The sequence below is a fragment of the Cryptomeria japonica genome, chromosome 6 (assembly GCF_030272615.1).
Source record: "Cryptomeria japonica chromosome 6, Sugi_1.0, whole genome shotgun sequence".
NCBI classification, from domain to species: Eukaryota; Viridiplantae; Streptophyta; class Pinopsida; order Cupressales; family Cupressaceae; genus Cryptomeria; species Cryptomeria japonica.
In genome coordinates, this window is record NC_081410.1 from 581,202,115 (window position 1) to 581,227,123 (window position 25,009).

Here is a 25,009-nt window from a genome sequence, read left to right on the forward strand (position 1 = left end):
TACCCGTAAAGCTTTCTGTGACATCTGCCAAGTAACGACACATTCCACTAAGGAATGCCCGTACAACTTGAAAGCAAGGAGCACACAAGTGCTATACGCCCAACCCGACCAAACCACACCGTCAATGACACCGCCGAAGCCAACAGCAAACTCTGACGCCTCACCTGGAGGGTACAAAAATAATCGGCGGGGTAACAACAGATCCAATAATAACACACCAAGTAGCAGAATTCAATACGATGGGAAGGGCCGACCCGTGATTCAGTGCAAGAAGTGCAACGAATGGGGTCACTTTGCCCGAGAATGCCAAAACGGAGGTGATGCAGGAAGTTTGTTGTGTAGATGGTGCAGTCTAGGAAATCACGAGGACATAGATTTGTCCAAAGCAAAAAGGGGTGAACATGCTTGATGTGGAGGGATCAAGAGAAGACGTACTGGCAATCACAAGGTTGCAAAACAAGAAAGCCATGTACCCGGACCCTTGCACACAAAAAGAAAGACTCTAGGAGGCAAGGGTGGATATCGAGCGGGCGATGGCTGGAGAGCAGAGGGCCTCGCACCTGGCTGCCGATACACCAGTCCAGTTGGAACCAGAGAAAACTATCATCAAGCAAATGTTACAAACCAAAATACCCGTACGGATATCTAACCTTCTACAAACCATGCCACAATTAAGGATGGCTCTAACAAATGTAACCGGGGACACTACCCTCGGTGAGGAACACCAAACGATGGCAAAATATGGTACGGACCTAGTGAAGGAATCTGGTACGGATGCCATGAACCCTATGCTACTCGCGGTGGACGTCGGATGGAAACCCGTAGTGGTAGAGATGGATATATTGGGACAAAAGCTTACAAACACCATTGTTGATGGTGGGTCCGGAGTCAATGTACTGCCAGAGGAAACTTTGCGAAGCCTTGGCAAGCCGACACTCTGGCCACCAACCTTCCACCTGGTCGGTGCGGATCAACATGGCATCAAACCCCTTGGTACCCTCATGGCACAAAAGGCGATAATTGGGACGCAGCAATTCCTTCTGGATTTTGTAGTCATTCCACTGGAAAGGAAAGCGTATGACGCTCTTCTAGGAAGGGGGTGGCTGATCATGGCCAAAGCTAACCACAACTGGAAAAGGAATACACTCTCAATCGAGAACGACGGCCATAAGTATGTAATTGATCTAAGGAACCAGTCTGTTAGCGAAGAGCTCGCGTCATTGGACTCCGACTCAGAAGATTCAAATCGATGGGAGTGGGGTTTTGACGGAGACAGAGGAGGGAAAGAGCCCGACAAGGAAGGAGTGTTGGAATTAGATGAGTGTTCCAAGGATGGAACCAGTTCACTAGTGGGACTTTTTCATTGGCAAATGGAGGACTATGAGGTCTTCCACCCGGAATGTCACATGCTGCAAATATGTGAGATAGGAGAATCAAGCGGCGGGATGGAAGAACAATCCTTTCCCCTGGAGTACGGTAGATACCAGGAGGGAATGGCAAGAATGGACGACACGCCAACCCACCAGTTTGAACGGGATAAACCCATCAAGTACAAGGAACGAGGTGTGGAGAAGGTTAATCTGGGCAGTGAGGCAGAACCACGGGTGATACTAGTAGGAGATGATTGGGACCCCGTGCTAAAGGCAGCAGCCTTCAAGATATTTCTGGAATATACAGACATCTTTGCCTGGACCTACATAGACTTGAAGGGGGTACCGTCGAAGCTATGCGTACATCGCATAACCCTCGTACCAAGAGCCCAACCGGTACGAAGCTGGTCGTACAGGATGAACAAAAACTACGCAGCCAAAGTAAATGAGGAGATCAATAAAATGTTAGAAGCGGAGATTATATTCAAAGTGGAAACAAGTGACTGGGTTTCTCTAATAGTCATCTCCCTTAAAAAAGAGGCTAATCAGATAAGGATATGTGTGGATTTTAGGTACCTAAATGCAGTAACCATCAAGGATCCATTTCCGATCCCATTCACTGAGAGTATCCTGGAAGAAGTCGCCGGGCACGAAATATACACATTTCTGGATGGATTCTCCGAGTACAATCAGATAAGTATTGCGGAAGAAGATAAGCTGAAGACCACATTCGTGGTGGACGAAGCAATGTATGCTTATAATCGCATGCCCTTCAGGCTGTGCAATGCGCCCGTGACCTTCCAGCGAATAATTCTGCACATTTTTGACAAGATGTCAGTAGGGAATTTCAGAACATTTATGGATGACTGGTCGATTTTTAGCGATCAGCACACCCATTTGAAGGCTTTGGGGGAATGCATGGAAAGATGTCGGAAGGCTAGGTTAGCCCTGAATCCAAAGAAGTGCAGGTTTACGGTACCACAAGGGAAACTCCAGGGCCACATCGTCTGTAAGGAAGGATTAAGGACAGACCCAGACAACATAGGAGTAATTGTCAACATGGAAAGCCCAACAAACATAACAGGGGTGAAATCATTCCTCCAGCATGTCAACTAGTACCGGAGATTCATCAAAGGCTTTGCGCAGGTGTCTTGGCAATAAGATAAGTTGACAAGGAAGGGAGAGCCGTTTGTGTGGGGTAAGGAGCAAGAAGAAGCCTTCAAGGAATTGAAAGACCAGCTGGTGAGTGCACTGATATTGGTATACCCAGACTGGAACAAAGAATTTCACGTGCACATCAACGCCTCCAACTTTGCAATTGGTGCTACCCTTGCCCAAGTAGGGGCGCAAGGACTAGACCATTCCATCTTCTTTGCAAGTCGACTTCTGTCAAAGGCCGAACGGAACTATAGCACAACGGAGCGAGAGGCACTAGGGATGGTGTACGCAATACAGAAGTTCCGGCACTACTTGTTGGCTACACCGTTCACATTTTACATGGACCACCAGGCACTAATGTACCTAGTGAATAAACCAATCATCCAAGGGAGGGTAAGTCGATGACTACTGCTCTTACAGGAATTCACCTTCACCATTGTCATACGGCCAGGAAAGTTCATGTAATAGCCGACCAACTATCAAGGATCAGATCAGGGGAACCAGCCGAGGGAGTAAACGAAGACTTTCTAGATGCACACTTGTTCCAAATTGCAATACCACCAACCTAGTATGAAAAGATAGGCCAGTACCTATCTACCTCCACATTTCCAAGTGAGATGCCTTCAGGGAAACGGAGGAAATTGGCACTCAAGAGTAAAACCTTCCAACTAATTAATGGGCTTCTATTTAAGATGGGTCCCGACCAAATCTTGAGGAGGTGTGTCATGGAGGAGGAAATTCGCGGTGTACTAAAGGAGGCACACAACGGATTGGCAGGTGGACATATGGGACCAGATGCAAACGCCTGGAAAGTGCTTCTCGTAGGTCTATGGTGGCCAACTCTACACACTGACACCCGAGAGTGGCTAATTAGATGCAACACTTGTCAACGAGCGGGAAAACCTCTCAAGAGGGACTTCATGCCTCTCTTCCCGTCGCAGCCACAAGAACTATTCGAACGATGGGGTTTGGACTTTGTGGGACCTCTGAAGCCAAGTAACCTACACCGGTACAAATATATTGTAGTTGCCACGGAGTATCTCACCAAGTGGGGAGAAGCTAGGGCCTTGCCAGTTAACACGGCTCTGAGTACGGCACAGTTCTTGTACGAACAGATTGTCACCAGGTACGGGATACCAATTCAAATCACCAGTGACAGAGGAGTGCACTTCGTCAATCAAGTAATCCGTACCATGACCATGGAATTTAAAATATTCCATAACCTATCCAGCCCGTACTATCCCCGTGCTAATGGTCAGGCAGAAGCAACCAACAAGGTGTTGGTATCAATAATCTACAAATCGTGTGGAGTGGAACAAGAAGATTGGGAGGAAAGACTACCAGTTGTACTATGGGCCTACCGTACAACATACAAAGTCACTACCGGGCATACCCCATTTCAGCTCATGTACGGGCAGGAGGCAGTGGTACCAGCCGAGTACACTGTGCCGAGCCTTCGGGTGGCGGTGGAAAATCGACTTGGGGACACGGAAAGCTTGAATACAAGGCTTGATGGTGTGATAAAGTTGCACGAACGAACACTGATGGCACAATGGGCAACCGAGGTGGCACAACGCTGGCGGAAGCATTGGCACGACCACCATCTGCGGAAGGCCAACTTCCGGCCGAGGCAGTTAGTTTTGAAGTATAACGGTCGGAATGAACTTCGACCAGGGAAGTTCAAGGTCCGTTGGCTCAGACCCTATAAAATCAGAGAGGTCGGTAGGAACGGAGCAGTAAAGCTCGCGACTATGGATAACAATCCGATCAGAGACCCGGTGAACGGTTCCAAGTTAAAAATCTACAGGGAAAGAAATAAACCTGTGATTGGGATCAACATGCTAGGATATGCCACAAGAGGGCATTGGACCATTGGTCGAAGCAAGGAGGTTGAAGAAGACTCAGTGGTAAAGGGAGAACCCTATCGGAGGGATGATGACTGGGCGAAGCCCTTGGCCGCCATGGAAGAACGACTTGTACCAAAATGGGTGGAAGGTGTGGCGGTTCCCAGGATCCACAAACATCTCACGAATGCGTATTTCGAAGACCCAGCTATGTGGGTGCGAGTTTCAGGATATTGGAAAAAACGGGCCCCATACAAAGGAGCTCGGGAGGGATACGCAGCATATGACATTGATGAAGAAGCAGAAGCCCGGAGGAAAGCTGAAAACATAATTAAAGAGGTGGAGCCGGTGGACCTGGAGGAAGAGCTCAACCTGGAAGAATATGGGGCAACCCTAGGCCCATGTTTAAAAATGGTACTGAAAACAAAGGACCTATTCGTCATCACTTCCGAAGCACGCGAGGTAGAGGCCGGACCTAACTCGTTGTACAGGGTGATCCCTAACCCGGCTGGGACCGGAGATTGACGGAGAGAGGGTAAAATGGTACCACCAGTACGGGGATCGATACATTGACGACTGCTACAAGGGTGTGGGACCCACCCCACTGTTGGACAAGATATGGGACCTGGAATATGTAGGGACGTGTTGTGCACAAGAATGCTACAGAAGACTATACATGTATGTACGTGGTTACACGACTCAGAAATAAGAATGAGAACGCCCAACAATGCCTCAGGGGTAAAAAGGAGGAACAATGGGGATGGAGACTCCAAACAAGAACCAAACAAGAAAGGGAAGGAAGACAAGGCGAGGAACAAAGAACCAGGGAAGAAATGGAGAAAAAAGAAAGGCAGGGGGCCATCAGGAAGGAAACAAAGGAGACAGGGAAACGCCTCAGCCGCAAAAACGAACACAACAAACTAGCCAGTGGCTTACAGAAGGCCAACAAGAAGGCACAATCAGGCCAAGGGGTACCTGGGTAAATTAAAGGCAAGGAAGCTAATATTGAAAAACTCGTGTCAGATAAAAGAAGACGACGACTGAAAAAACAAAGAGTCCTAAAGGGCGAGGAGGAGAAATATTGGAAAAAAGCAAATAAGTCCAAGTCGACAGGTATGAAAAAACTGAAAAATCAGGCAAGTAGAAGTAAAAACAGTAGGAGAAAAAGTAAGACTGCTGAAGAGACAATTATTTTATGTTAAGTTAATAAAACATTTTTACCTAACCCTAACCCTGGCAAAAGAAAGTGCTTATAAAAACCCCCACGAGACCCCATTAGACACAGCACAGGAAGATGAACCTGGCAGCCAGTCAGAACTGAGCGAAGGGAAGGAAGTCACATACCGTACAGACAAATTGCATGTGCCGACTGTACAGACGCAATACACTGTACGGAACGATTGTACGGACGGGGAGTTGAAAATTTTGTACAGTGTACGGATTGTGCAAACGGGAGAACACGAGGGCTAGGAAATCTTGTCGTACGACGTACAAATTGCAAAGAGGCATCATCAAGGGAGACTGTACGATTTGCCTGGAAGCCACACCGTACAAAGTACGGATTGTCGACAAAACTCACCGTACGGCGTACGGATTAGGAAAAGCAAGTTCTGTACTGATTACAGAGGAAGGAGATCGTCATACGGAACAAGGTGTGAGGAAGTCAGCGTACGGCATTACCGTACTGGCTCGCACACCAATGGAGGCATTGTCGTACAGACAGGTATTACTGTACGAACACGTACAGGCACGTGCAATGGAATTCGTACAAGGCAAAATCCGTATGGCGTACGGTATCACGAAGGCAGGCAGAGACATCTGTACGGCATACGGTATCAGGAAGGTAGGCAGAGACATCCGTACGGCATACAGTATCAGGAAGGCGGGCAGAGATATCCGTACGGCAGGTATTTGACAGGTCATTTAAGGAGGCAGGACGCAGGTATAAGAGGCAAAGTGCCTGTCTAGCAGAACACAAGGAAAAAGCCATACGGCAGAGAAACTAAGAGTGATACAATGGGTCGTACGAACTGGCGAGACAATCTGTCAGACAGTTATAATAACGACTCAGGAAGGGGTATGGGAAGAACAGATAAAGGCAGTTGCAGTGCAGCCATGACTGCCATAGAGCCCGCCAGCACCAAGAAAGCCAAGAGCAGACTGAAGACACCAAAGGACTCAGAGGGACTCACGGCGGCAAATGTAGCATTTGAAAGTGTGACTGGCAGTGAATGTCGTACCTAGTGGGAGGAAAACCCTCCAGACCATGTGACGAAGGAATCTCTCAGGAGGGCACAGGTCGACCACGCCATCCAAATGCCCACATTCAACATTAAAGAGTTCGAGCCAGTCCTGCAAACCATGGTATCAGGCTATAATCCACAAGAACAAGCTTCAATCATTCGGTTCCAAGGGTGCACAGTGCGAGTCTCGTTCAAACCCGAGGATTTCAAGCAGGTATTTGGCATACCAGAGAGAGGAGCATCTGCGGCCAAACCGACCAAAAAACTCACCAAAGAAAAGAAGTGGTTGATGGATTTGGTGTGCAGAGACGACCTCACGAAGGAGCAATGGAAAAGTGCCTGGGCCGACAGCAGAGGAATGAAGCGTGCGTTTATCGCACCTGGTGAATGGAGGATGTTAATGGACCTGGTCAAAAGTCGCCTCAAGGGTGCCAGTCGCGCCTCTGACATAGCTATATGGATGATAGGATTAATGAACGGGATCAAGTGCGGGAAAGTGTACAATTGGGGACAACTCCTGGCGGAACGAATCCACGATTTTTTGAGATTGGAACACAAAACATTCTTCATGTGCCATCATGCTATTAGCTTGTTCCTGGATGTCGTATGCCTGCAGGTACCGCCAGAAGTATGGGGGACATTTGAGCCACGCGAAAAGGCAGAACCAAATAAACCCACCATGTACTACTATATCCACCTGGATACCCTAGGCGACACAGTGCAGCCGACAAGGAAAAGAAGGAAACTGGATACATCCGTGGAGATTGAAGAGGTTAGCAGCGCAGAGGAGTCAGAGGAGGTGGAAGAAACGGAAGAACAAGAAAGCGGTGATGAGGGGTTCCATCTGTCAGGACACACAGTTGTAGAGGAGGAAGAGGAAACAGAGCCATGGCAACAGAAAGAGGAGGAAGAGGAGCAACGGGGAGGATTGCGGGCTCGATGGAAAAGTACAAGGGTAAAATTCACACCCTCGAAACTATCCTCGGCACACCTAGTACCTCAGGAGGCGCTTGCAGTAACCAGCCCAGTGGGAGATGTACGACCAGTGGGGGTACTGTTCCAAAAGATTGGAGAAGGGGAACCCCCAGCACAACGACGGGTATCGCTATCGTAGATCAGCCTGGTCGTACTTGCAACAAAAACTAGTACGGTACCAACAGGAACCGGTACAATGCCAGCAAAAACCAGTACGGTGCCAACAGAAACCGGTATGGGCAACTTAGAGGCAGCAACAACTTTGGATACTCGACAAATGAAGATATAGAAGCCTAGCTGGATGGATGGCTAGGGCAGTTCGCACTCGCCCCACACCTTCCCCCCTCCCCTGCACCGCATAGCATGGCCATTGGGCCAGGCATGACCACAGATAGAGATATCACTGTCCCAGACCTCGACAAAGAGAGATCCACTGATCAAGAACAGCAGGGAAGGGACAAGCAGAGTAGTGGACTGGAAGGAGCTCTCACAGGACTCCACATCACACCACCCGATCCGAATGACCCAGTAGGCTCACTCAGACGATTCCTAGAGGAGCTACAAGGGCTCTCCGATGTTGCATGCAGCATGGCTCAGTTTACTGGACAGATGGAAGTCGGCAATTCAGCCGACGTTACACAGTTGTGTCACTTCATGACCGAGGGGTGCAAGGATGAGTTCGCACAACACTTTGAGCAGCAGGGGTGGCCGGACCATAGTACACCTGAGATGATTCAGAACTGGACCCACAGGCACGTGATAGGAGGCACAGGCACCATGGGCACCACCTTTCGCAGCATGGAGAGGGCCTTCCGAGAGGTGTACTTACAAATGTGGTAGCACCAAGTGGAAAAAGAGGCCCAACGGATGTACATAACAACACTGGAAAAGGAAGGCCAAAAGCAGGCACAATTGGCCACAGTGGAGAGGAGCTTGAGGAAGGAAATGGAAATGAAGATGACTACCTATGAGGCCCGTTGCAGCTTGCAGGAGAAGGAGGCATAGGCATAGGGAGCCCAGGTGGCAGAGCTCACCTTAGAGTTGGAACAGAAAGATAAAAAGCTACTGGAAGCTGCTCACATGGTAAAGAAAGCGCGGGAACGACAGTTGATGGCAGAAAAGAACCTGAAACTTCAGGCCGGACAGCAACCTCCTACCGCGGCCACTACAGGGACGCCTCCTCCCTCTTCTCGGTCTTAGCTATGTTTTTTTATATAATTCAATTTTTCTTGTCTGAGTCGTCTAGAAGACGACTACATTTTGGGGGGGGCTAATGTTAGGGGTAAAAGCGTATGTTAGTAAGAATAATAGTTATAAGTGTGTTATGTTATGTTTATGTTGTTGCCGAGAGGTTCCCGTCGGGTAGTTAAGAGTTGGTGACGGTTGGCATCTTGACCAACCGTCGGGTCTATATATTGTTTGGTTGGAACCTCGGCAGGGGAATTATGTATGGACAATTTTGGACACTAGAATAAAGATATAACTTTTCTGGTCTAAATATTATCATTGTCATTTATGTTATGATGTACAATTGTTCTGGTTCTTGAATACTTGGTACGTGCGGGAAATATTGTGTTATCTATATCTTCACCAGCCATACATTTAGGACTAAACAATATCGTACTTTCCTTGCAAATCAAACTTGAATTTTAGTTCTTTTACCTCAAAGTAAGAATCTTCTTTCTAATAAATGGTTGCATAAAACAGAGTTTAATGTGCAAATAATGAAGTTAGCAAGTTTAAAGTATCAGGGTTCTTCCCTTAGTATGTTGTTTAAGTGGTGTTGTTGTTGTGACAACCAAGGTTCAAACCCCTCTTAGACCATCGCGATTGCAATCTTGTGCCTTCGCTGATCCAATGTGTTCACAAGTTAGAGCCTCAAGATTGTTAAATAAGGATGATGTCCCTCGTTTGTGACCTCACCAATTCATAGTTGTAGGTCAAAAGCGTTTCATGTGGTATAGGAGGGCATGTCGTGCCAGTATCACCAATCACATTAAAAAATTATCCGGCACTTTAAAAAAAAAAAAAACTTAGCAAGTTTAAAGTTGTTGAGACATGGACCAGCTAGGACTCGAATCTAGGACCTTCCATACGCTGCTGGAGTGCTCTACCACTGAGCTACTGGCCCTCTTCGACCAGTCCATCGTCGGTCCGGGTGTGGCTTATTTCCAACACCAACACCCCCCTTAAGCCACACCTCTCGTGTGCTTGGGGCTCCTAGCCTGGACCTGGCTCTGATACCATGTTGAGACATGGACCAACTAGGACTCGAACCTACGACCTTCCATACGTTGTTGGAGTGCTCTACCACTAAGCTACTGGCCCTCTTGGACCAGTCTATCGTCGATCCGAGTGTGGCTTATTTCCAACACCAACAAAAGATGGATTAGTTGCTAGACGCTTCTCCCAAGTGGAAGGCCTCAGTTATAATAAAATTTTCGCTCCTGTAGCTAAAATGTTAATTATTAAATTAGTTCTTAATTTAGCTTCTCATTTGCATTGGCCTATTCATCAAATGGATTTTAAAAGTGCATTTTTGAATGGTTATTTACATGAAGTAATTTATATTTCTCAACCTCTTAATTTTATTAACCAAGGTAATGAACACCTTTTTTATAAATTGAAGAAATCTACTTATGGTTTAAGACAATCTCCTACGGATGGTATTTTAAAATCAATGCTCTCTTTATCTCTCAAGGTTTCACTAAAAGTACAAACGATCCAAATTTGTATATTCAACATAGTGACAATGATAATGTAATCATTATTTTATATCTTGATAATTTCATTCTCGCTTTTCATTCTAACAATTTGATTTGTGATGTTAAGTCTCAACTCAATAAAAAAATTCAAATGATTGATTTAAGCTTATTACATTATTTTTTAGGTATGCAAATTTGGCAAACACCTAAAGGCATTTACCTTTTTCAAAGCAAATATGCTCAAAAATCTCTTAGAAAAAATTAAAATGAATTGTGTTAATTGTGTTTCTACTCTTTGTGAATTAGGAACTAAATTAATGGTTGATATGAAAACTCCTTTTGTCGATTCTACTTTATATAGGCAATTAGTATGTAGTTTAAATTACTTAACTCTTACTATATTTGATATTTCATATAAGTGTTGGTTTGGTTTCTAGATTCATGTCTAAACCACAACAAACTCATTTAAAATTGCAAAGAGAATTCAAGGTATGTTAAAGGTACTCTTAATGTTGGTCTATTTTATGATACCAATTGTGAATTTATTTTAAAAGGTTATACTGATTCAGATCTAAGAGAAAATCTAAATGATAAGAGATCCGCTTGTGGTTATTGTTTCTTTGTTGGATCAAGTGGAATCTCATGCAATAATAAGAAACAATAATTTACTTCTCTTCACTCTATATAAGTTAAATATAAAGGTTGTATCAATGCATCCAAAGAAGCACTGTGGTTATGGGCATTACTTAAAGACATGGGTTTACCTCAAAAAGCTCCTACACCTTTATATTGTGAAAATCAACGTGTTATTGCTTTGGCAAAGAAACCAATCTTTCCTGTATTGACCAAGCCCATTGTTCTTTACCATCATTTCGTTAGAGGGAAAATTGAAAACAAATAAATTTCTCTTTTGTATTGTAAAGGTGAAGTCCAAGTAATAAATATTTTCACCAAACCACTTTGTAAAGATATTTTTTTTCATTAATTTAATAATCATGGAATACAACCCATTGAAGGGTTTGATATCAACTCCCCAAGTAAGCTTAAGGAGGAGTGTTAGAAACTAATCTTTAGTTGGTAAAGATTATTTCTTTTTCTTAGTTACTTGTAAGAATATTCATAAGGAATCCCTACTAGTCTTTTATCTTATTTGAGTGCTCTCACACGTACAAGAATAACTCAATTTTTATTATTTCTAATATTTGGAATATTAGAGCTCATGTGCAGATTCCTCCTTATGGGAATTTTGACACTTTGCACACACGTAGAATGAAAGGTGGCAATCATAGAATTGAAAGTTAATTTGCAACTCCTCTCTCACCTCTACTTATTTGATGTTGTAATATCCCTTCTTGTTGTATGATTGAAAAGTATAGGGAATATTGTCAAACAATTGTCTGATTTCCTGCTATTCAAGTTTCAGACTGTATAACCTGCGTGTTATGTGGTTTCGGACAGTTGTATAATCTTGTCTGTTATGCAGTTTTCACCTAGCATATGACTGATATTGAACTTCAGACTTGCTTTGATAGAATTATCTTCAAATAGCAATCGACTTATGAATTGCAAAACACTACTAAACATCAAGATGACCTTCTAGGATGAATGTGCAATTGTTTTTGTGTTTTCTGATGCAAATATATGAATCAAAATGCAAGAAATGTTCACCTACAGCTGACGGATATTTAGACAAACACTTGGCATGCAACCATATAACGCCATGTGAAATAATGCAACCTTATATGTCCCTTTATTAGAAAGTAATAGACTGATTACAAATGCCTAAATAAGGGCCAAGCCTCTTGGCTAACAACAATAATTTTCAGAATGTCTAAGTACAGATGGCAGCCATGAATTCCTGCATACAAACTGAAAATTCAATGAGAACTCAATGCCAAAAGAACCTGGAATGGAGCACCTAGGTGTAGTGATGAAGAAGCAAGCAATATCACTCCACTATGTGCATTAACCTTGCCAAATCGTCCCTTCTTTCAAAATCGCCCCTGTTCTGATCTGCAAGTTGATATCTAATAAATACCAACACCAAAGCCTTCTTTCAAACACCAAACATCATCGTGGTCCTTCCAAAAGGTGAGCGCTTCAATCAGATGATGATTTCGATGCCCCGACAAGGAGATATGAGCAAAATCATGGGATATAGCAGACTGGTTCAAACTTGCTTCAGACTGAAATATAACCTGAAACCACCTCAAATCTCCTCCAAAATGCTCCTAGGGAAATCACCTTGCCTCCTTAAATATATCGATGCACATAGATATCAGAAATAACAATGAACTAAATACTCTCCAAATCATCTACCGGGAAGCTACCATGAAATCTCAATAAGCACAAATATGAAGGACTGACATATCCTTCAATCTCAGTTGCAACCAGAGCCTGGACTCGCCTAAAAGCCGAGTCCGAGTCATGCTCGCCGAGCTTCTGGGACTCGGACTCAGACTCATCCAAGTACTCGCCGAGTTGGCGAGTTTGGCTCAAACTCGGCGAGTCCCGAGCCCCAAACTCGGCTACTGGCTGGGTTAGTAAAATGACAAAAAAAAACATTTTAAAAAGTTTTTTTTAAATGAATGGTATCGTCTTTGTTCACTACAACCTTCACCTGAGAATGAGAAAAATTAGGGTTACAACATGTCAGCCAATAGAAAAATAACACCCGACACCTTTATTAAATAATGGGGGGAAACTGCGTCGATAGAAGTAGGGAAAATTTAAGCTATGAGTCTAACACTGATTGGATCGACCAGGTAGATATAGAGGCTGAGACTGTAGCCATGGCAGAGGAGGAGCAGAGACCACGAGCACAGACAGAAGATTCAGAGGTAGATAGTGGCACGGATGTTCCTGATGTTGGTGAGCATGGCATGGTGTCATGGGGAGCGGCTATCGCTGTCGAATCATCCAGGACCTACCTTAGACGCCTTCGTAGGGGGCCGGGCCGGAGGGTGCAGGCTCCTCTGAGCCATAGGCTTGTAGTTGTCTTTACCTTTGGTATTTGTATGAAACATTTGATGATGATCATATGATGACATGGATTTTTTATTCCATGAGTTTTGTAATATTGTATACATTTGACAATATTTATATATCTATGTTTGCTATTTCCTTCAGCTACAATTTGCGTTTATGCTTATGTGATTGATGTATACTTGTATATGTAATCAAATGAGCCGAGTTTGATGATGTTATTGTGTCTTTAAGGTGTATTCAATAAAGGGTGCTTGAAACAAGTTTTAAATCTTTAAAAATCTCTAAATTTCTTGAGTTTTTCACTTTCCCGAGTCCAGCCAAGTCTGACGCCGAGTCCCGAGTCTGAGTCCGAGTCCGAGTCCGAGTCAGCCTTGCCGAGTCCGAGCCGAGTCCGAGTCCCGTTTCTATGGTTGCAACCCTTCGGAGGATCTCTCACCACCTCAGTTATGCGAATCAGAGGGAGGTATAGTTCCCAATGATCAAAATCTGCAAAAACCCTTGGCTCCACAATTCTTAACACAAGAGAAGATGTCAAATAACCGATGATCAATCCATGAGGCTTCTCCCCTATTTATTCTTTTTCATACAAGAATCGGCCTCCTAGAAGACTCCAGTTTAATAAAATAATATTTAATTGCTCCTCTTAAATAATTAATAATTTGCACTTTAAGAAATATTAAAATATTATTATAATAGAAAGTGCACACGTGACCTCATACGTGAGAATTCATTATCTCACCATAAAATCATGTAAAATAAAATGTGAAGCCATAAGTAGCTGCCAAGTCGACCCCCTTATCAACACCTTGGCCTATGAGGGTCAAATAATAGGCCAACCTCATGAATGTCCGCGTACTAAAGAGAAGGGGACATTACAGATGTGCTTCTCTCTCTCTCTCTCTCTCACACACACACATAGTATATTCTTAAGCTTTATGCTATCTTCATAATATTAAGGGTTTTTTCTTTTCTTTTTCCCCCTTACAATATCTTGGGTCTCCTATTGAACTCTTGGTGTCTTTGCTCTTGGACAACTTGGTTTTCACCTCTGATGGTTATATTTTCCTTCAAACAATTGCTCTTGAATTACTAAGTTGTTGTATTTTATTTATTTTTGCTTCATAAGAAAATATGAATGAAATGAAAGGAAAGTACTAATCCAAGAGCAATTGTTTGAAGGGAAAGATTACCATAGAATATGAAAGCCAAGACATCCAAGAGCATACACACCAAATATGAAAGCAAGACAAAATTTGTAAAGGGTAAAAAGGAAAAAAAAAACTCAATATTATGAAGATAGCATAAAACCTAAAAATGATGCAATGAGAGAGAGAGAGAGAGAGAGAGAGAGAGAGAGAGAGAGAGAGAGAGAGCTCAAACATAGAATAACTCATATGTAGGATGAGAGAAGCACCTCAAATAAATAGAGGTGACAAAGGAGTTGCATGTGTAACTCCCAAGTCTATGCATGCCACCTTTCATCCTAGTGTGAAAAGTGTCAAGCTCCAGTGTTCCACATATTAGGAATAATAATTAAATGAGTCATTCTCACACATGTATGAGAACACTCTAGTGTGAAAAGTGTCAAGCTCCAGTGTTCACTTTGCATGTACCATCATTGCGAAGCTTTCTGAAAACCCAGAAGGAATCCAGAATCAAAACTGTAAAACTCCAACATGCAAGCCACCAAAAACACTGAGATATCCCCCTAGAAGTAGGAAACCCTAATTTCTACTTCCGACTAGCCTACAGGTCTCCGGAATAGGCTAACGGCCAACTGAATTGATTACTATTGAGAAGGGGACATTACAGTTATGGATTGGCCAGTTGCACCACTTAAATCAACTGTCAAATATTGTACTTTTCTTTTTATTATTTTTTCTTGTCTCTGAAGTTGTCGATGCCACCACCTGATAATGAAGTAGCTTCTAGTTTAGTCGGCCATGTTACATTAAGACGTATCATCAAAATCATCTCTAATATAATCGTTGTTCACATATTAATGAAGTCGTCTTTATTATTAATCTACCACCATTGTTGTTCATAATATATTGCTACTCAATGTTTGCTATGAACCAATCATAAAGTTCTATCTTGATCATGGATGGAGATTGTCGTAGCTATTTCAAGATCGCTACATATCATGGTTCATTTCTCTTAGACATTACAGATCACTGCCTTAGTGGTAATTAAATTTTCTTAATCTTTATAGTTTATAGAAAGCTACTCTTAAAGTTATCATTGCTGTTCCATACTACGTTCCTTATAGAAAGCTGCTCTTAAAGTTATCATTTCTATTCCATACTACTTTCCTTATAACAATTATAATCTAAGTCACCAGGTTCAGCCGAATTTGAACCTTGAAGTTCGAAATTCGCCGAACTTGAAACATTCCCTAAAAATTAGATTAAATTCGAATAAAAAATTAGAGCTGGCAAAAAACGTTTTTTTTTGCGCATTTTAGGGTTTCGTCGGGTTTGTTTTATAAATACCGGCGGCCATGGACAAAGTTGCAGTCACAGACGCCACGAACTAGTTCCAATCGCCATTGCTACCCGCCACGGACGGAGTTGCAGCCACGAGCCACGGCTATTGCTAACCCGACCCGACGTCGCTCATGGTTGACCTGCACACGGGCCACCGCCATTGCTACCCCGACCCGACGTCGCCCACGGTTGACCTCCACACGAGCCACCGCCATTGCTGCACAGGTAGGCTTTGACTTCTCTGTTTTTTTTTTTAATTTTAGGTTTATTAATTAAACAACATTATAATTAAATTTTTTTAGGTTTATTATTTATTTATTTATTTATTTATTTATAATGTTTATAATGTTTAAAAATTTATAATTTTATATTAATAGTTTGTAATTTTATATTATATATTTTTTTTTATTTTTTTTAGGTTTAATATTTTTATAAACAATTTAATAATGTTTATTATAAATTTTATTATTATTTATTTAATAATGTTGTTTATTTAATATCTTTTTAGGTTTATTATTTATTTATAATGTTTATAATGTTGTTTATTTAATGTTTATAATGTTGTTTATTTAATATTTTTTTAGGTTTATTATTTAATAATGTTGCTTATTTAATATTTATAGATATATTACATATATTTATTAAAAAATTAGATATGGCGAATTTAATTCGAATTTTATACATTTCGAATTTTTTCCGCATCAAACTTCATTCGAATTTCAAAGCTGTCGAAGTTCGAATTCGAATCCGAACCTGGTGACTTAGGTTATAATATATGTCTCCATTGACTTCAATGCCAGCTCTTGATTGCTTTCTTGTCTTTGTGACGTGTTCCAAGATTTGGTGGCCTTTGGCCTTAACAAAATATGCACGTCGTTGACCTTAACAAGATATACATCATTTTTCTTTTGACATTGATGATATTTAAAGTAACAATCTTGTCCATGCTTGTTTGACATTAGTGACGAGCAAATTCCTTTGACATCAATGACAATATTTCCAACAAACATACCCCAAGATCCCAAGAGATCACAACCTTGTCACAGGTCCCATTTGTAATAATTCTAACATCACAAGCCAAACACTCAAGGGAAAATAATTATGTGAGCTTAAAGCATCTCAAGGCACACCCTAACCAATGCCTCAAGGGGCCCATAAGGCATAATACAGAAAAAATGCAAATATGCTCTAACATATCTGATACAAATCTTAAGCATTTAAAACAATGTTTTGAAAAAAGCCACATGACATTTATGACCTTCTAGTTTCTCATTATAGCCAAAATCTATGCATCTCCAAAATCTAATCCTAGCATTGCTCCAAAACCATTTTGTAATTAATGTTGCAAGTTACATGTTCAAACAAAATCCTTTTAAAGTTTTGAAGCACAATGTGTATGATAATAAAAGTAACTATATTGAAACAAACATTGATCATCTCAGCAAAATCCCAAACTGATTCATCAATTGACCTACAAATCTCAATCTCAAGCTTATTGTAAACAAAAATATTTTATTGGTATACCTGAGGTCTATTTGAGTCATCAGTTAATGTGACATTAGCACCTAATTTTGCTGCTACTACTCCTGGCAATGCAGTTCCTGATCCAAGCTACAAACAAAGATATAGTCGTCAATGTAATTTCAATGTTATATATCCTCTTGGATAATTAATCAAACAACTTGAAAGTATCCTCCTTATAAATGACACAACTAACAATCAAACAAGAATAAATGAGTATTTTATTATTGGATTCATGAAAGCACAATTATTGATCTAATGCAATTGTAGAAAAACAAGATTTGAACAGCATTTCACAAACTAACTTCAACATGGAATAGCTGCAACGAATATTTTACTTGTTCAACCCCCATGACCTCCTGTTGTGACCATTTCACACATCGCCCCATTAAAATGGGGACCCCCTCTTTGTTTTGCTTTTTGTTTTGCCTGTTCTTCTCTCTGCTTTAGGGTTTTGAGTTAAATGAGTGAGTCGTCTGGATTAGGGTTAAGCCTTAGGGTTTCCGTTGATATTTTCAAGCTGAAGTCCAGTCCAATTTTGAGAGATTGTTATGCATCCTCGCTGAGATTGCAATTTTGAAATAGCTTGAGTTTGTCAGGAAGTTGGGTATGTCTCAAGATGAGTCCAGTTAAGATTTTGAAGGCAAATTCAAGTTAGGTCTAAAGTGTTAGCATTTCAATGATTAAATTATGCAATTTTGTCCGAGTGAATTTTGACCAAGTTTTTGAAGGTTTACTAACTTGCCCCTGGCCTTGGAAATGACCTAATTTTGCCTTGTCAAGTGATTGAAGACCAAAAATGTGGATATTTTGGCCTGCAGAGGTGAAATCGCCCCTGTCCCTCACCCAGGGACCAGGGCGAAAATGATATTTGGTGCATATTGGTTATTGACTTGTTTAATTTGTTTTATGCAGGGTCTCCGGGAGGACAAATTGGACGTAAATTGAATATTTTGAAGATTTTCAAGACTCAAAAATGATGAATTTTGAAGATTCAAGACAAATTCGCTCCTGTCCCTCACCCAGGGACCAAAGCGATTTTCCTCAAACATACCTTCTTGGATATTTTTTGGATTTGGACTTTTGTTCATAGCTTGCGAAATGATGGTATCTTCCCCAGCAAAGGAAATTTGAGATGATAATTATGAAGATTTGGCCCTAAGGACCAAAATCGCTCCTGTCCCTCACTGAAGGACCGGAGCTTGTTTTTCAAAGTTGCACTGTCCTTGCAGGACCAAGACAATTTTTTGATTGGAAGAGATCAAGGAGGGCATGTTTTGTCCATTGAATATAATTTGAGTAATTGGCAAGTAAGGAAATATGCTAAAATGACAAAAATCGCTCCTGTCCCTCACTGAAGGACCGGAGCTCGAATGCCAAGTTTGCCTTATCCTTGCAGGATTTAAATGATTTCGCGATTTGAGAAGATCAAGGAAAGTACGTTTTGCTCATTGAATATAACTTGGATGGGCCACAATGGAGAAAATCGATCCAAATTGGCTAAGGCGCTCCTGTCCCCCTCTCAGGGACCAAGGCGAATTTCAAAGGTAGCTCTTGTCCCTCTCCAAGGGACCAGAGCGATTTTCCCTCAAGACAAGTTTTTGGCCAAGGTAAAGCGGATTTCAAGCTTGATATGAAGGAAAGAGGGCATAGTCACTCCATTGAAGATAATTTTGAAGGTTGCAAAACGCAAAGTCAGCCCATAATGGCCAAGGCGCTCCTGTCCCTCTCCAAGGGACCAGAGCGATTTCCTCATCAGGCAAATTTCCCGCAAAGTTAAAACGAATTTCATGTTGGAGATGAGTGAAGGAAAGCATAATGAATCCATTGAAGATAGTTTTGAAAGTTAGCAAAAAATGATTGAGCTTATAATTGTAAAAACGCTCCTGTCCCTCACCAAGGGACCAGGGCGAAAAACATATCATCAAGTCTTTCCCTTAAAAATTTAGATGAATCTAGGACAAGGCACAAGATGGCGATGATGTTGGAAATACTTCGAGGAAAAATGAAGTTACAAAGACCACGAAATTTGATGAGAAATGGCCAAAGCGCTCCTGTCCCTCACCAAGGGACCAGAGCGAAATCTTCAAAAAACATAAAATGCTTGCATCGTGAAGTACTATTTCTTGTGTCCAATACTCAAGGTGGAAGGGAAAGTGATATTCTACGTCTAGAAAGTGATTCAAGGTTGATGCGATTAAGAATTTGTGCAATAAACTAAAAGGCGCTCCTGTCCTTTAGTCAAGGACCAAGGCGATATTCATTAAAACAATCATCTCCCTCCAGAATCACACCAAGGCAAGGTTTTGTGAAATGAGAAACGCCTTTTGGAAAACGATGGACAAGGAAACATCCACAAGAATTGACAATTTTTGGCTCAAGTATAAAATTCGCTCCTGTCCTTCACTGGAGGACCAGGGCGAAAATCCTTGGGAGAGCTCAGTTAGTCTTGAAAAGGCGAATTGGACATGCATGAAGCAAACAATAAAGATCATCGCCTGCCTCACAACTCGATTTGGCGACTTAGAAGATAAAGACCAAGGGCAAAAAGTAAAGATCGCTCCTGTCCTTCACTGGAGGACCAGGGCGAAAATCTCTAGAATATCAAGTTTGCCTTACAAAGGACAAGTTAAGCGTGTATGGAATGGATGGAGGAAGATCATCGATTGCCTTGCAACATGAATTGGCAGTTGGAAAAGACAAGAACCAAGGCTAAGTGTGGGATCGCTCCTGTCCCTCTCCAAGGGACCAGGGCGAAAATATCCCAAGGTTCGCCCCTTCCAAAGATCACATGAATCAAACTCAAGATTCCAAGCGAAAATGCTATTTCAAACGTCCAGGATAAGATTTTGAACGTGAAAACAAGAAATGCAAGGCCAAATGAAAAGGGCGCTCCTATCCCTCTCCCAGGGACCAAAGCGAGGTTCTCAACAAGGTGGTATCTTTACCATGCTTAGGCGCCAATGTCATCTTAATTGCATTAAATGCTAAAATTCGATAAAACTTTGAAATATTTTTAATTGGCATTTAATGAGTTCGCATAAGGCATTTAATAATTAATTTAGCCTTTTTAAAAAAAAAATCGAAATTCTAATTGCAAAGGCATTTAATTAATTAATTATTAAATTAAGTGAAGGGAGTGCGCTTGGGGTTTTATTTTAAATATTTTATAAAGGTCGGCCTCCTTTTTATTTAATTTTGTTTATTTTCCACCAAGTCGGCCTATGGGAGAGTATAATGGTAAGCGCCTATATATGGGAGGTACTTTGGGGCATTTTACTCCATCATTCAATCATTGTTTAAATGCGATTTGGAGAACCAATAGAAGGAGCGAAATCTCATCCAAGGAGAAGTGCGAATTTTGTTGGAGGTGGAGCGAATTGTTCCTCAAGACGTTGAAGACCCACAAGGTGGTGAAGTTGATGAAGGAAGCGCCTTTGCTAGAGGACTTCGATCTTCATTTTGCCTAGCAAATCTCTTAATTTTTGCATCTTTTTTTAGAGCTAGTTCTCCAAGAAAGGTATGGTGAAGATCTTCCTAGCCTAATTTTGAAATTTTGAAATTTTGAATTTCCAATTGCATAATCATATTTAGGAAATGATAATTCAAAGATTTATCATGAAGTTTCCTATATTTAAAGCTTAAACTTAATCTATATTTATACGTTCCAAGGTATGTTGCTCATTATGAAATGTTGTGTAGGTGTCAAGATGGCGACCCCAAAGCCAGGAGCATCCACCAGTCGTCCAGCCCTTATGAAGGAAGATCAAAGGAACGAAGAAATGGAGACCAAGATCGTGTCAAAATGGAGCAACATTGGAGATACAAACTTGGGAAACTTCAGTGTGAAGAAGTTTCGAGAGGTCCCTTACAATGGAAAGCCATCACCTGTCGCAAGGAGAATAATTGAAAGTGGCATTATCAAGGCGGCCGGTTTCCCTCCAGCAGTCCAGTGCCATGAGCTGATGATCGAGTGTGCTCGCCATTATGACCCACAGTCAAGATCGATCGTGTCCAAGGAAGGAAACACTTTGGCTTATCTTTCAGATGAGGCTATCAGTGAAGCTCTTCATCTACTAGAACATAAAGATATGATTTACAAAAGCTTGGAAGGAGCTAGATCCATGTACGAAGATGATCCAGACACTTGCTTGAACATCATCAACAAGAATTGGTTACTCAAAAGTCGTCCTCGCCTGAGCAAGATTCCCAACACACCACATAGGATCGACTTCCAGGAGGAGTACAGAGATTTGATAACCTTACTCAATCGAGTTACAGGGGCTCCTCAAGCCTTCTATTTTGAGAAGTGGATGTTCTTCTTCATCCAAGTGATAGTTCAAGGAAAAGGAACAATTCTTTGGGCTAGAATTATTAGCCATTGCTTGGACGTACAGTTGAGAAGACTGAAGGCTACTAAATCCTTCCACATGAGTTCGTACATCATGTATGCCTTGATCAGGAGTTTTGAATATGCAGGACTACCTCACAGAGGAGCAATTGGAAGAGGACCTGGAGAGGTCAGAGTTTGTGACTCTTATGTTCATTTGCATCATCCACCTGGGAGTAATTACAAGTTAGTCAATGATACTTTCACAATGAACATCACCAGGACACTGCAAGGCAGGATTCTTAATCGGCTATCTCAGGAGGCACAAGAACTTGTAAAGAGGTATGGTGCTTGGTATATCCAATTCCAGAAGTTTACATATATTAGAGTTCATGGGTGTCCTTCACCTCCATATATGTTGCCAAGATATCCAACAGACAGGATAGTACTACTTGAGGTGACTAGGCAGTTAGCAGCTTATGCGAAGGCATTCAGACACAGGCATGGAAATGTGATTCCTGTACCTATCATATTAGGAAATTCAGTTGAGGTATGTCCTAATGTTCCAGCTTTAGATGATGCAGAAAGGTAGTTGGCCTTATATTCATTTTCATTCTTTTCATTGAGGGAGAATTTTGATCCTTATGGGTATATAGAAGAGACAGTTGGTAGAAAATACAAGCATGAATGTCAGGTAGAGGACTTTTGGATGAATCTCTCAAATGATTTAGAAGTGAAAAGAAAGATGCATTCCAAATTGCCTTTGGATTTCATCAGGAAATGCAAAGTTTACAGAGTGGCCGATCAAGCTCAGGACAGTGGCAGGCACCTCCAGTCATCTTATGATAGAGAAGACAAGGCAATAAAGATAGATTGGAATGAACCTGAGGTTGTGGACTTGAAGACTTTGATGGCTCCAGTTTTGTCCTGTACTCGCAGATGGGTTGATGTGCAACATCAAAAGTTGAGAGAGCAGAATATATCAATGACTTTTACTTTGGAGGAAAGGTCGGCAGAGGGAGCAAGCGCAAGTGAGGGCCATCCTCATCCTAGAAACACAAGCGAAGGCAATCCTCACCCCAGAAGCGTAAGTGAAGGCAATCCTCAACATAGAGGTGCGAAGAGGAAAGAAAGACCTGAGAAAAGAGAATCTTCCAAGAAGAAGCAAGAGGCCAATCGAGATCGCTCATCCGGCACATCTTCTCGACAAGAGAAGAGGGTACTTGAAGTTGAGGAATCTATGGAGTCAATGGTTCAGAATGATAAACATGAGGAAGGACAGACATCTCAACGTTCAGCAAGTCAATCTCCCCAGGTCAATGAGCTACATGAAGACCAGAATGACGATGAAGCAACATCTCCTCTTCGGAAAGAAGAGCCACTACCTAAAGAAATACAAGTTAGAGAGACAAGGTCCGCCATTCCAGATTGGTTGAAGGAGAGGCTAACAAGGGTGATCGTGATCGAAGACGAAGATAATGTGATTGATTTAGATAGCCTTGTTGGAGATTCTCAGGGAGTAACAGAAAAGAAGAAGGCCACCAAAATGTCCAAAATGATCAGGGATGAGACAGGGTCCAGGAGGTTGCAGATAGCTACACCGGCAGTGGACAAGTACGAGGGTGAGATCCTTGCAGAAGAATATGATGTAGAAACCGTTGAGCTTGGTCCACTCACTACCGAGCAAGCATTGGATGAGGCAACTGATTCATTTGAGGCACTTAAAGATAAACTTAAGGAAGAAGTGGAAAAGAGTAGAAAACTTGAGAGAGAGAGAGGTGCTTGGAGAAGCTACTTTAGCCACCTCAGTCAGCCTTTGGGACGTCAGGATCCAGCAGTATCTCCTGTGCAAGCACTTCCCCTTGAATCAGTTGGTGAAGCAGAGAAAGTTAAGAGCTTGGTCCAGCTTATGAGCTCTTGGATTGACAAATCCCATACAGTTGCCATTGAGTTTGCAACAAGAATGATGCAGACCATTCATCGGGCTATCCAGGTCCTTGAGATCATCCACAACCTAATGATAACAGTAGCCGCCTTTGCTCATACTAAAGATGTCATCATTCCTGTTCTTCAAGTAATCAGGCAAACATCGAGGAAGACCTTAGCACAAGAAAAGATAATGGATGGAGGAGCTCATAATTTACTCCAGTGGTCTACTTTACTCCAGATGAAGGAAGTTCTTTTCGAGGACACAAGCGCCAAATGCAATCAAGTGGAGGAGGTCATCCATCCAATCCAGGACAAGGTGTTTGGGGTTTTATGCACTATTCTTGGTAGAAGGATCGAAGTTGAGACAGATGTGGATCTCCAAGAGTTGGAAGAAAGGGTCAAAGTCATCTTTTGCAAAGATGAGAATGTTATTACAGATGAGCAAAGAGATCAAATGTTTGCTACTATGCTCCTGATTGAGAAAATTAAGGAACTCGAACCTGAATGGGATGCAGCTCTTCTCAAGGCCTTTGATCAGATTATTCACTTGGAGGAACGAATGAGGAATCTTCCCGAGATTCCTATTGCTGAGATTGAAGGAATCGTGTCCAGATTCATTGCATATGCTAAAAAGGAGCATTGGAAAGGGAATAAGGTTCTAGAAGAGAGGTTGTTATAGATGACATGGCACCTTAATTATCATTGGTCTATGTTTCCTAGATTTTTGTGCCAAATTAAATATTTGGCTATGCATTTAATGTTGTGCAATAAAAAGGGAACTTTTGTAATAACACCCTAATTAGGGTTTAGGTGTCAGAATCTCAGCCGTTGATCTTCTTTTGATCTGGACCGTCCATTGTAATTGAGGATGCTATATATACCCTCATTCATTTTCATTTTGTAATGAGAAAATTAGAAATAGAGCTATAAGAAATAGTTAGAAGATTAGAGCTTTTGGAGAGAAGAAAGTTGTTTTGTAGCAAGATTGAGTTTGAAGAAAGAATTTCAAACAATTGTTGGCTATTTTGGCTTTGAGATCAATGAAATATTGAAGTTATGGTGTTTTATTGCAATTCTTGTGGCTATCTTCATGGTTGTTTGTTTTCTTGAATCATTCTAAGTCAAAGTAGTATTTAAGTTTGAAGGACTAAGTGTTGGGCTTGATTTTGGGAGATTCACGTTCCAAACCACTAGCTTCTTACTGATTGTGGGAATGCCTTGTGTGGTCAACTGGAGATACTTGAATTGCTTAAACCTTCAATCGTCATTGAGCTTTGGATATGTGCCTTTGTGGTAGTGTCTATGATCCTTGATTAATTGAAAAATCATTTGTTACCTTAGAAGATCGCATCAATTTCAGTTGGGTTGTTATTTCATGGCAATATTGAAATTGGTAGAATCTTGCCAAGTCTAGCCTACATTGGGTCATTCATAGGATTAGATTAGAATTTATCCCTTGC

General features: G+C 41.8%; 1 protein-coding gene across 1 annotated transcript in view; it reads right to left on the reverse strand.

The window, feature by feature from the left end:
• LOC131035688 (uncharacterized) overlaps positions 1–25,009 on the reverse strand; it is a 122,239-nt gene that overhangs the window by 13,825 nt on the left and 83,405 nt on the right. Inside the window, exon 3 of the mRNA XM_059222181.1 lies at positions 17,294–17,380. Coding sequence (XP_059078164.1) covers positions 17,294–17,380 — 87 coding nt within the window. The remainder of the gene's footprint in view (positions 1–17,293; positions 17,381–25,009) is intronic.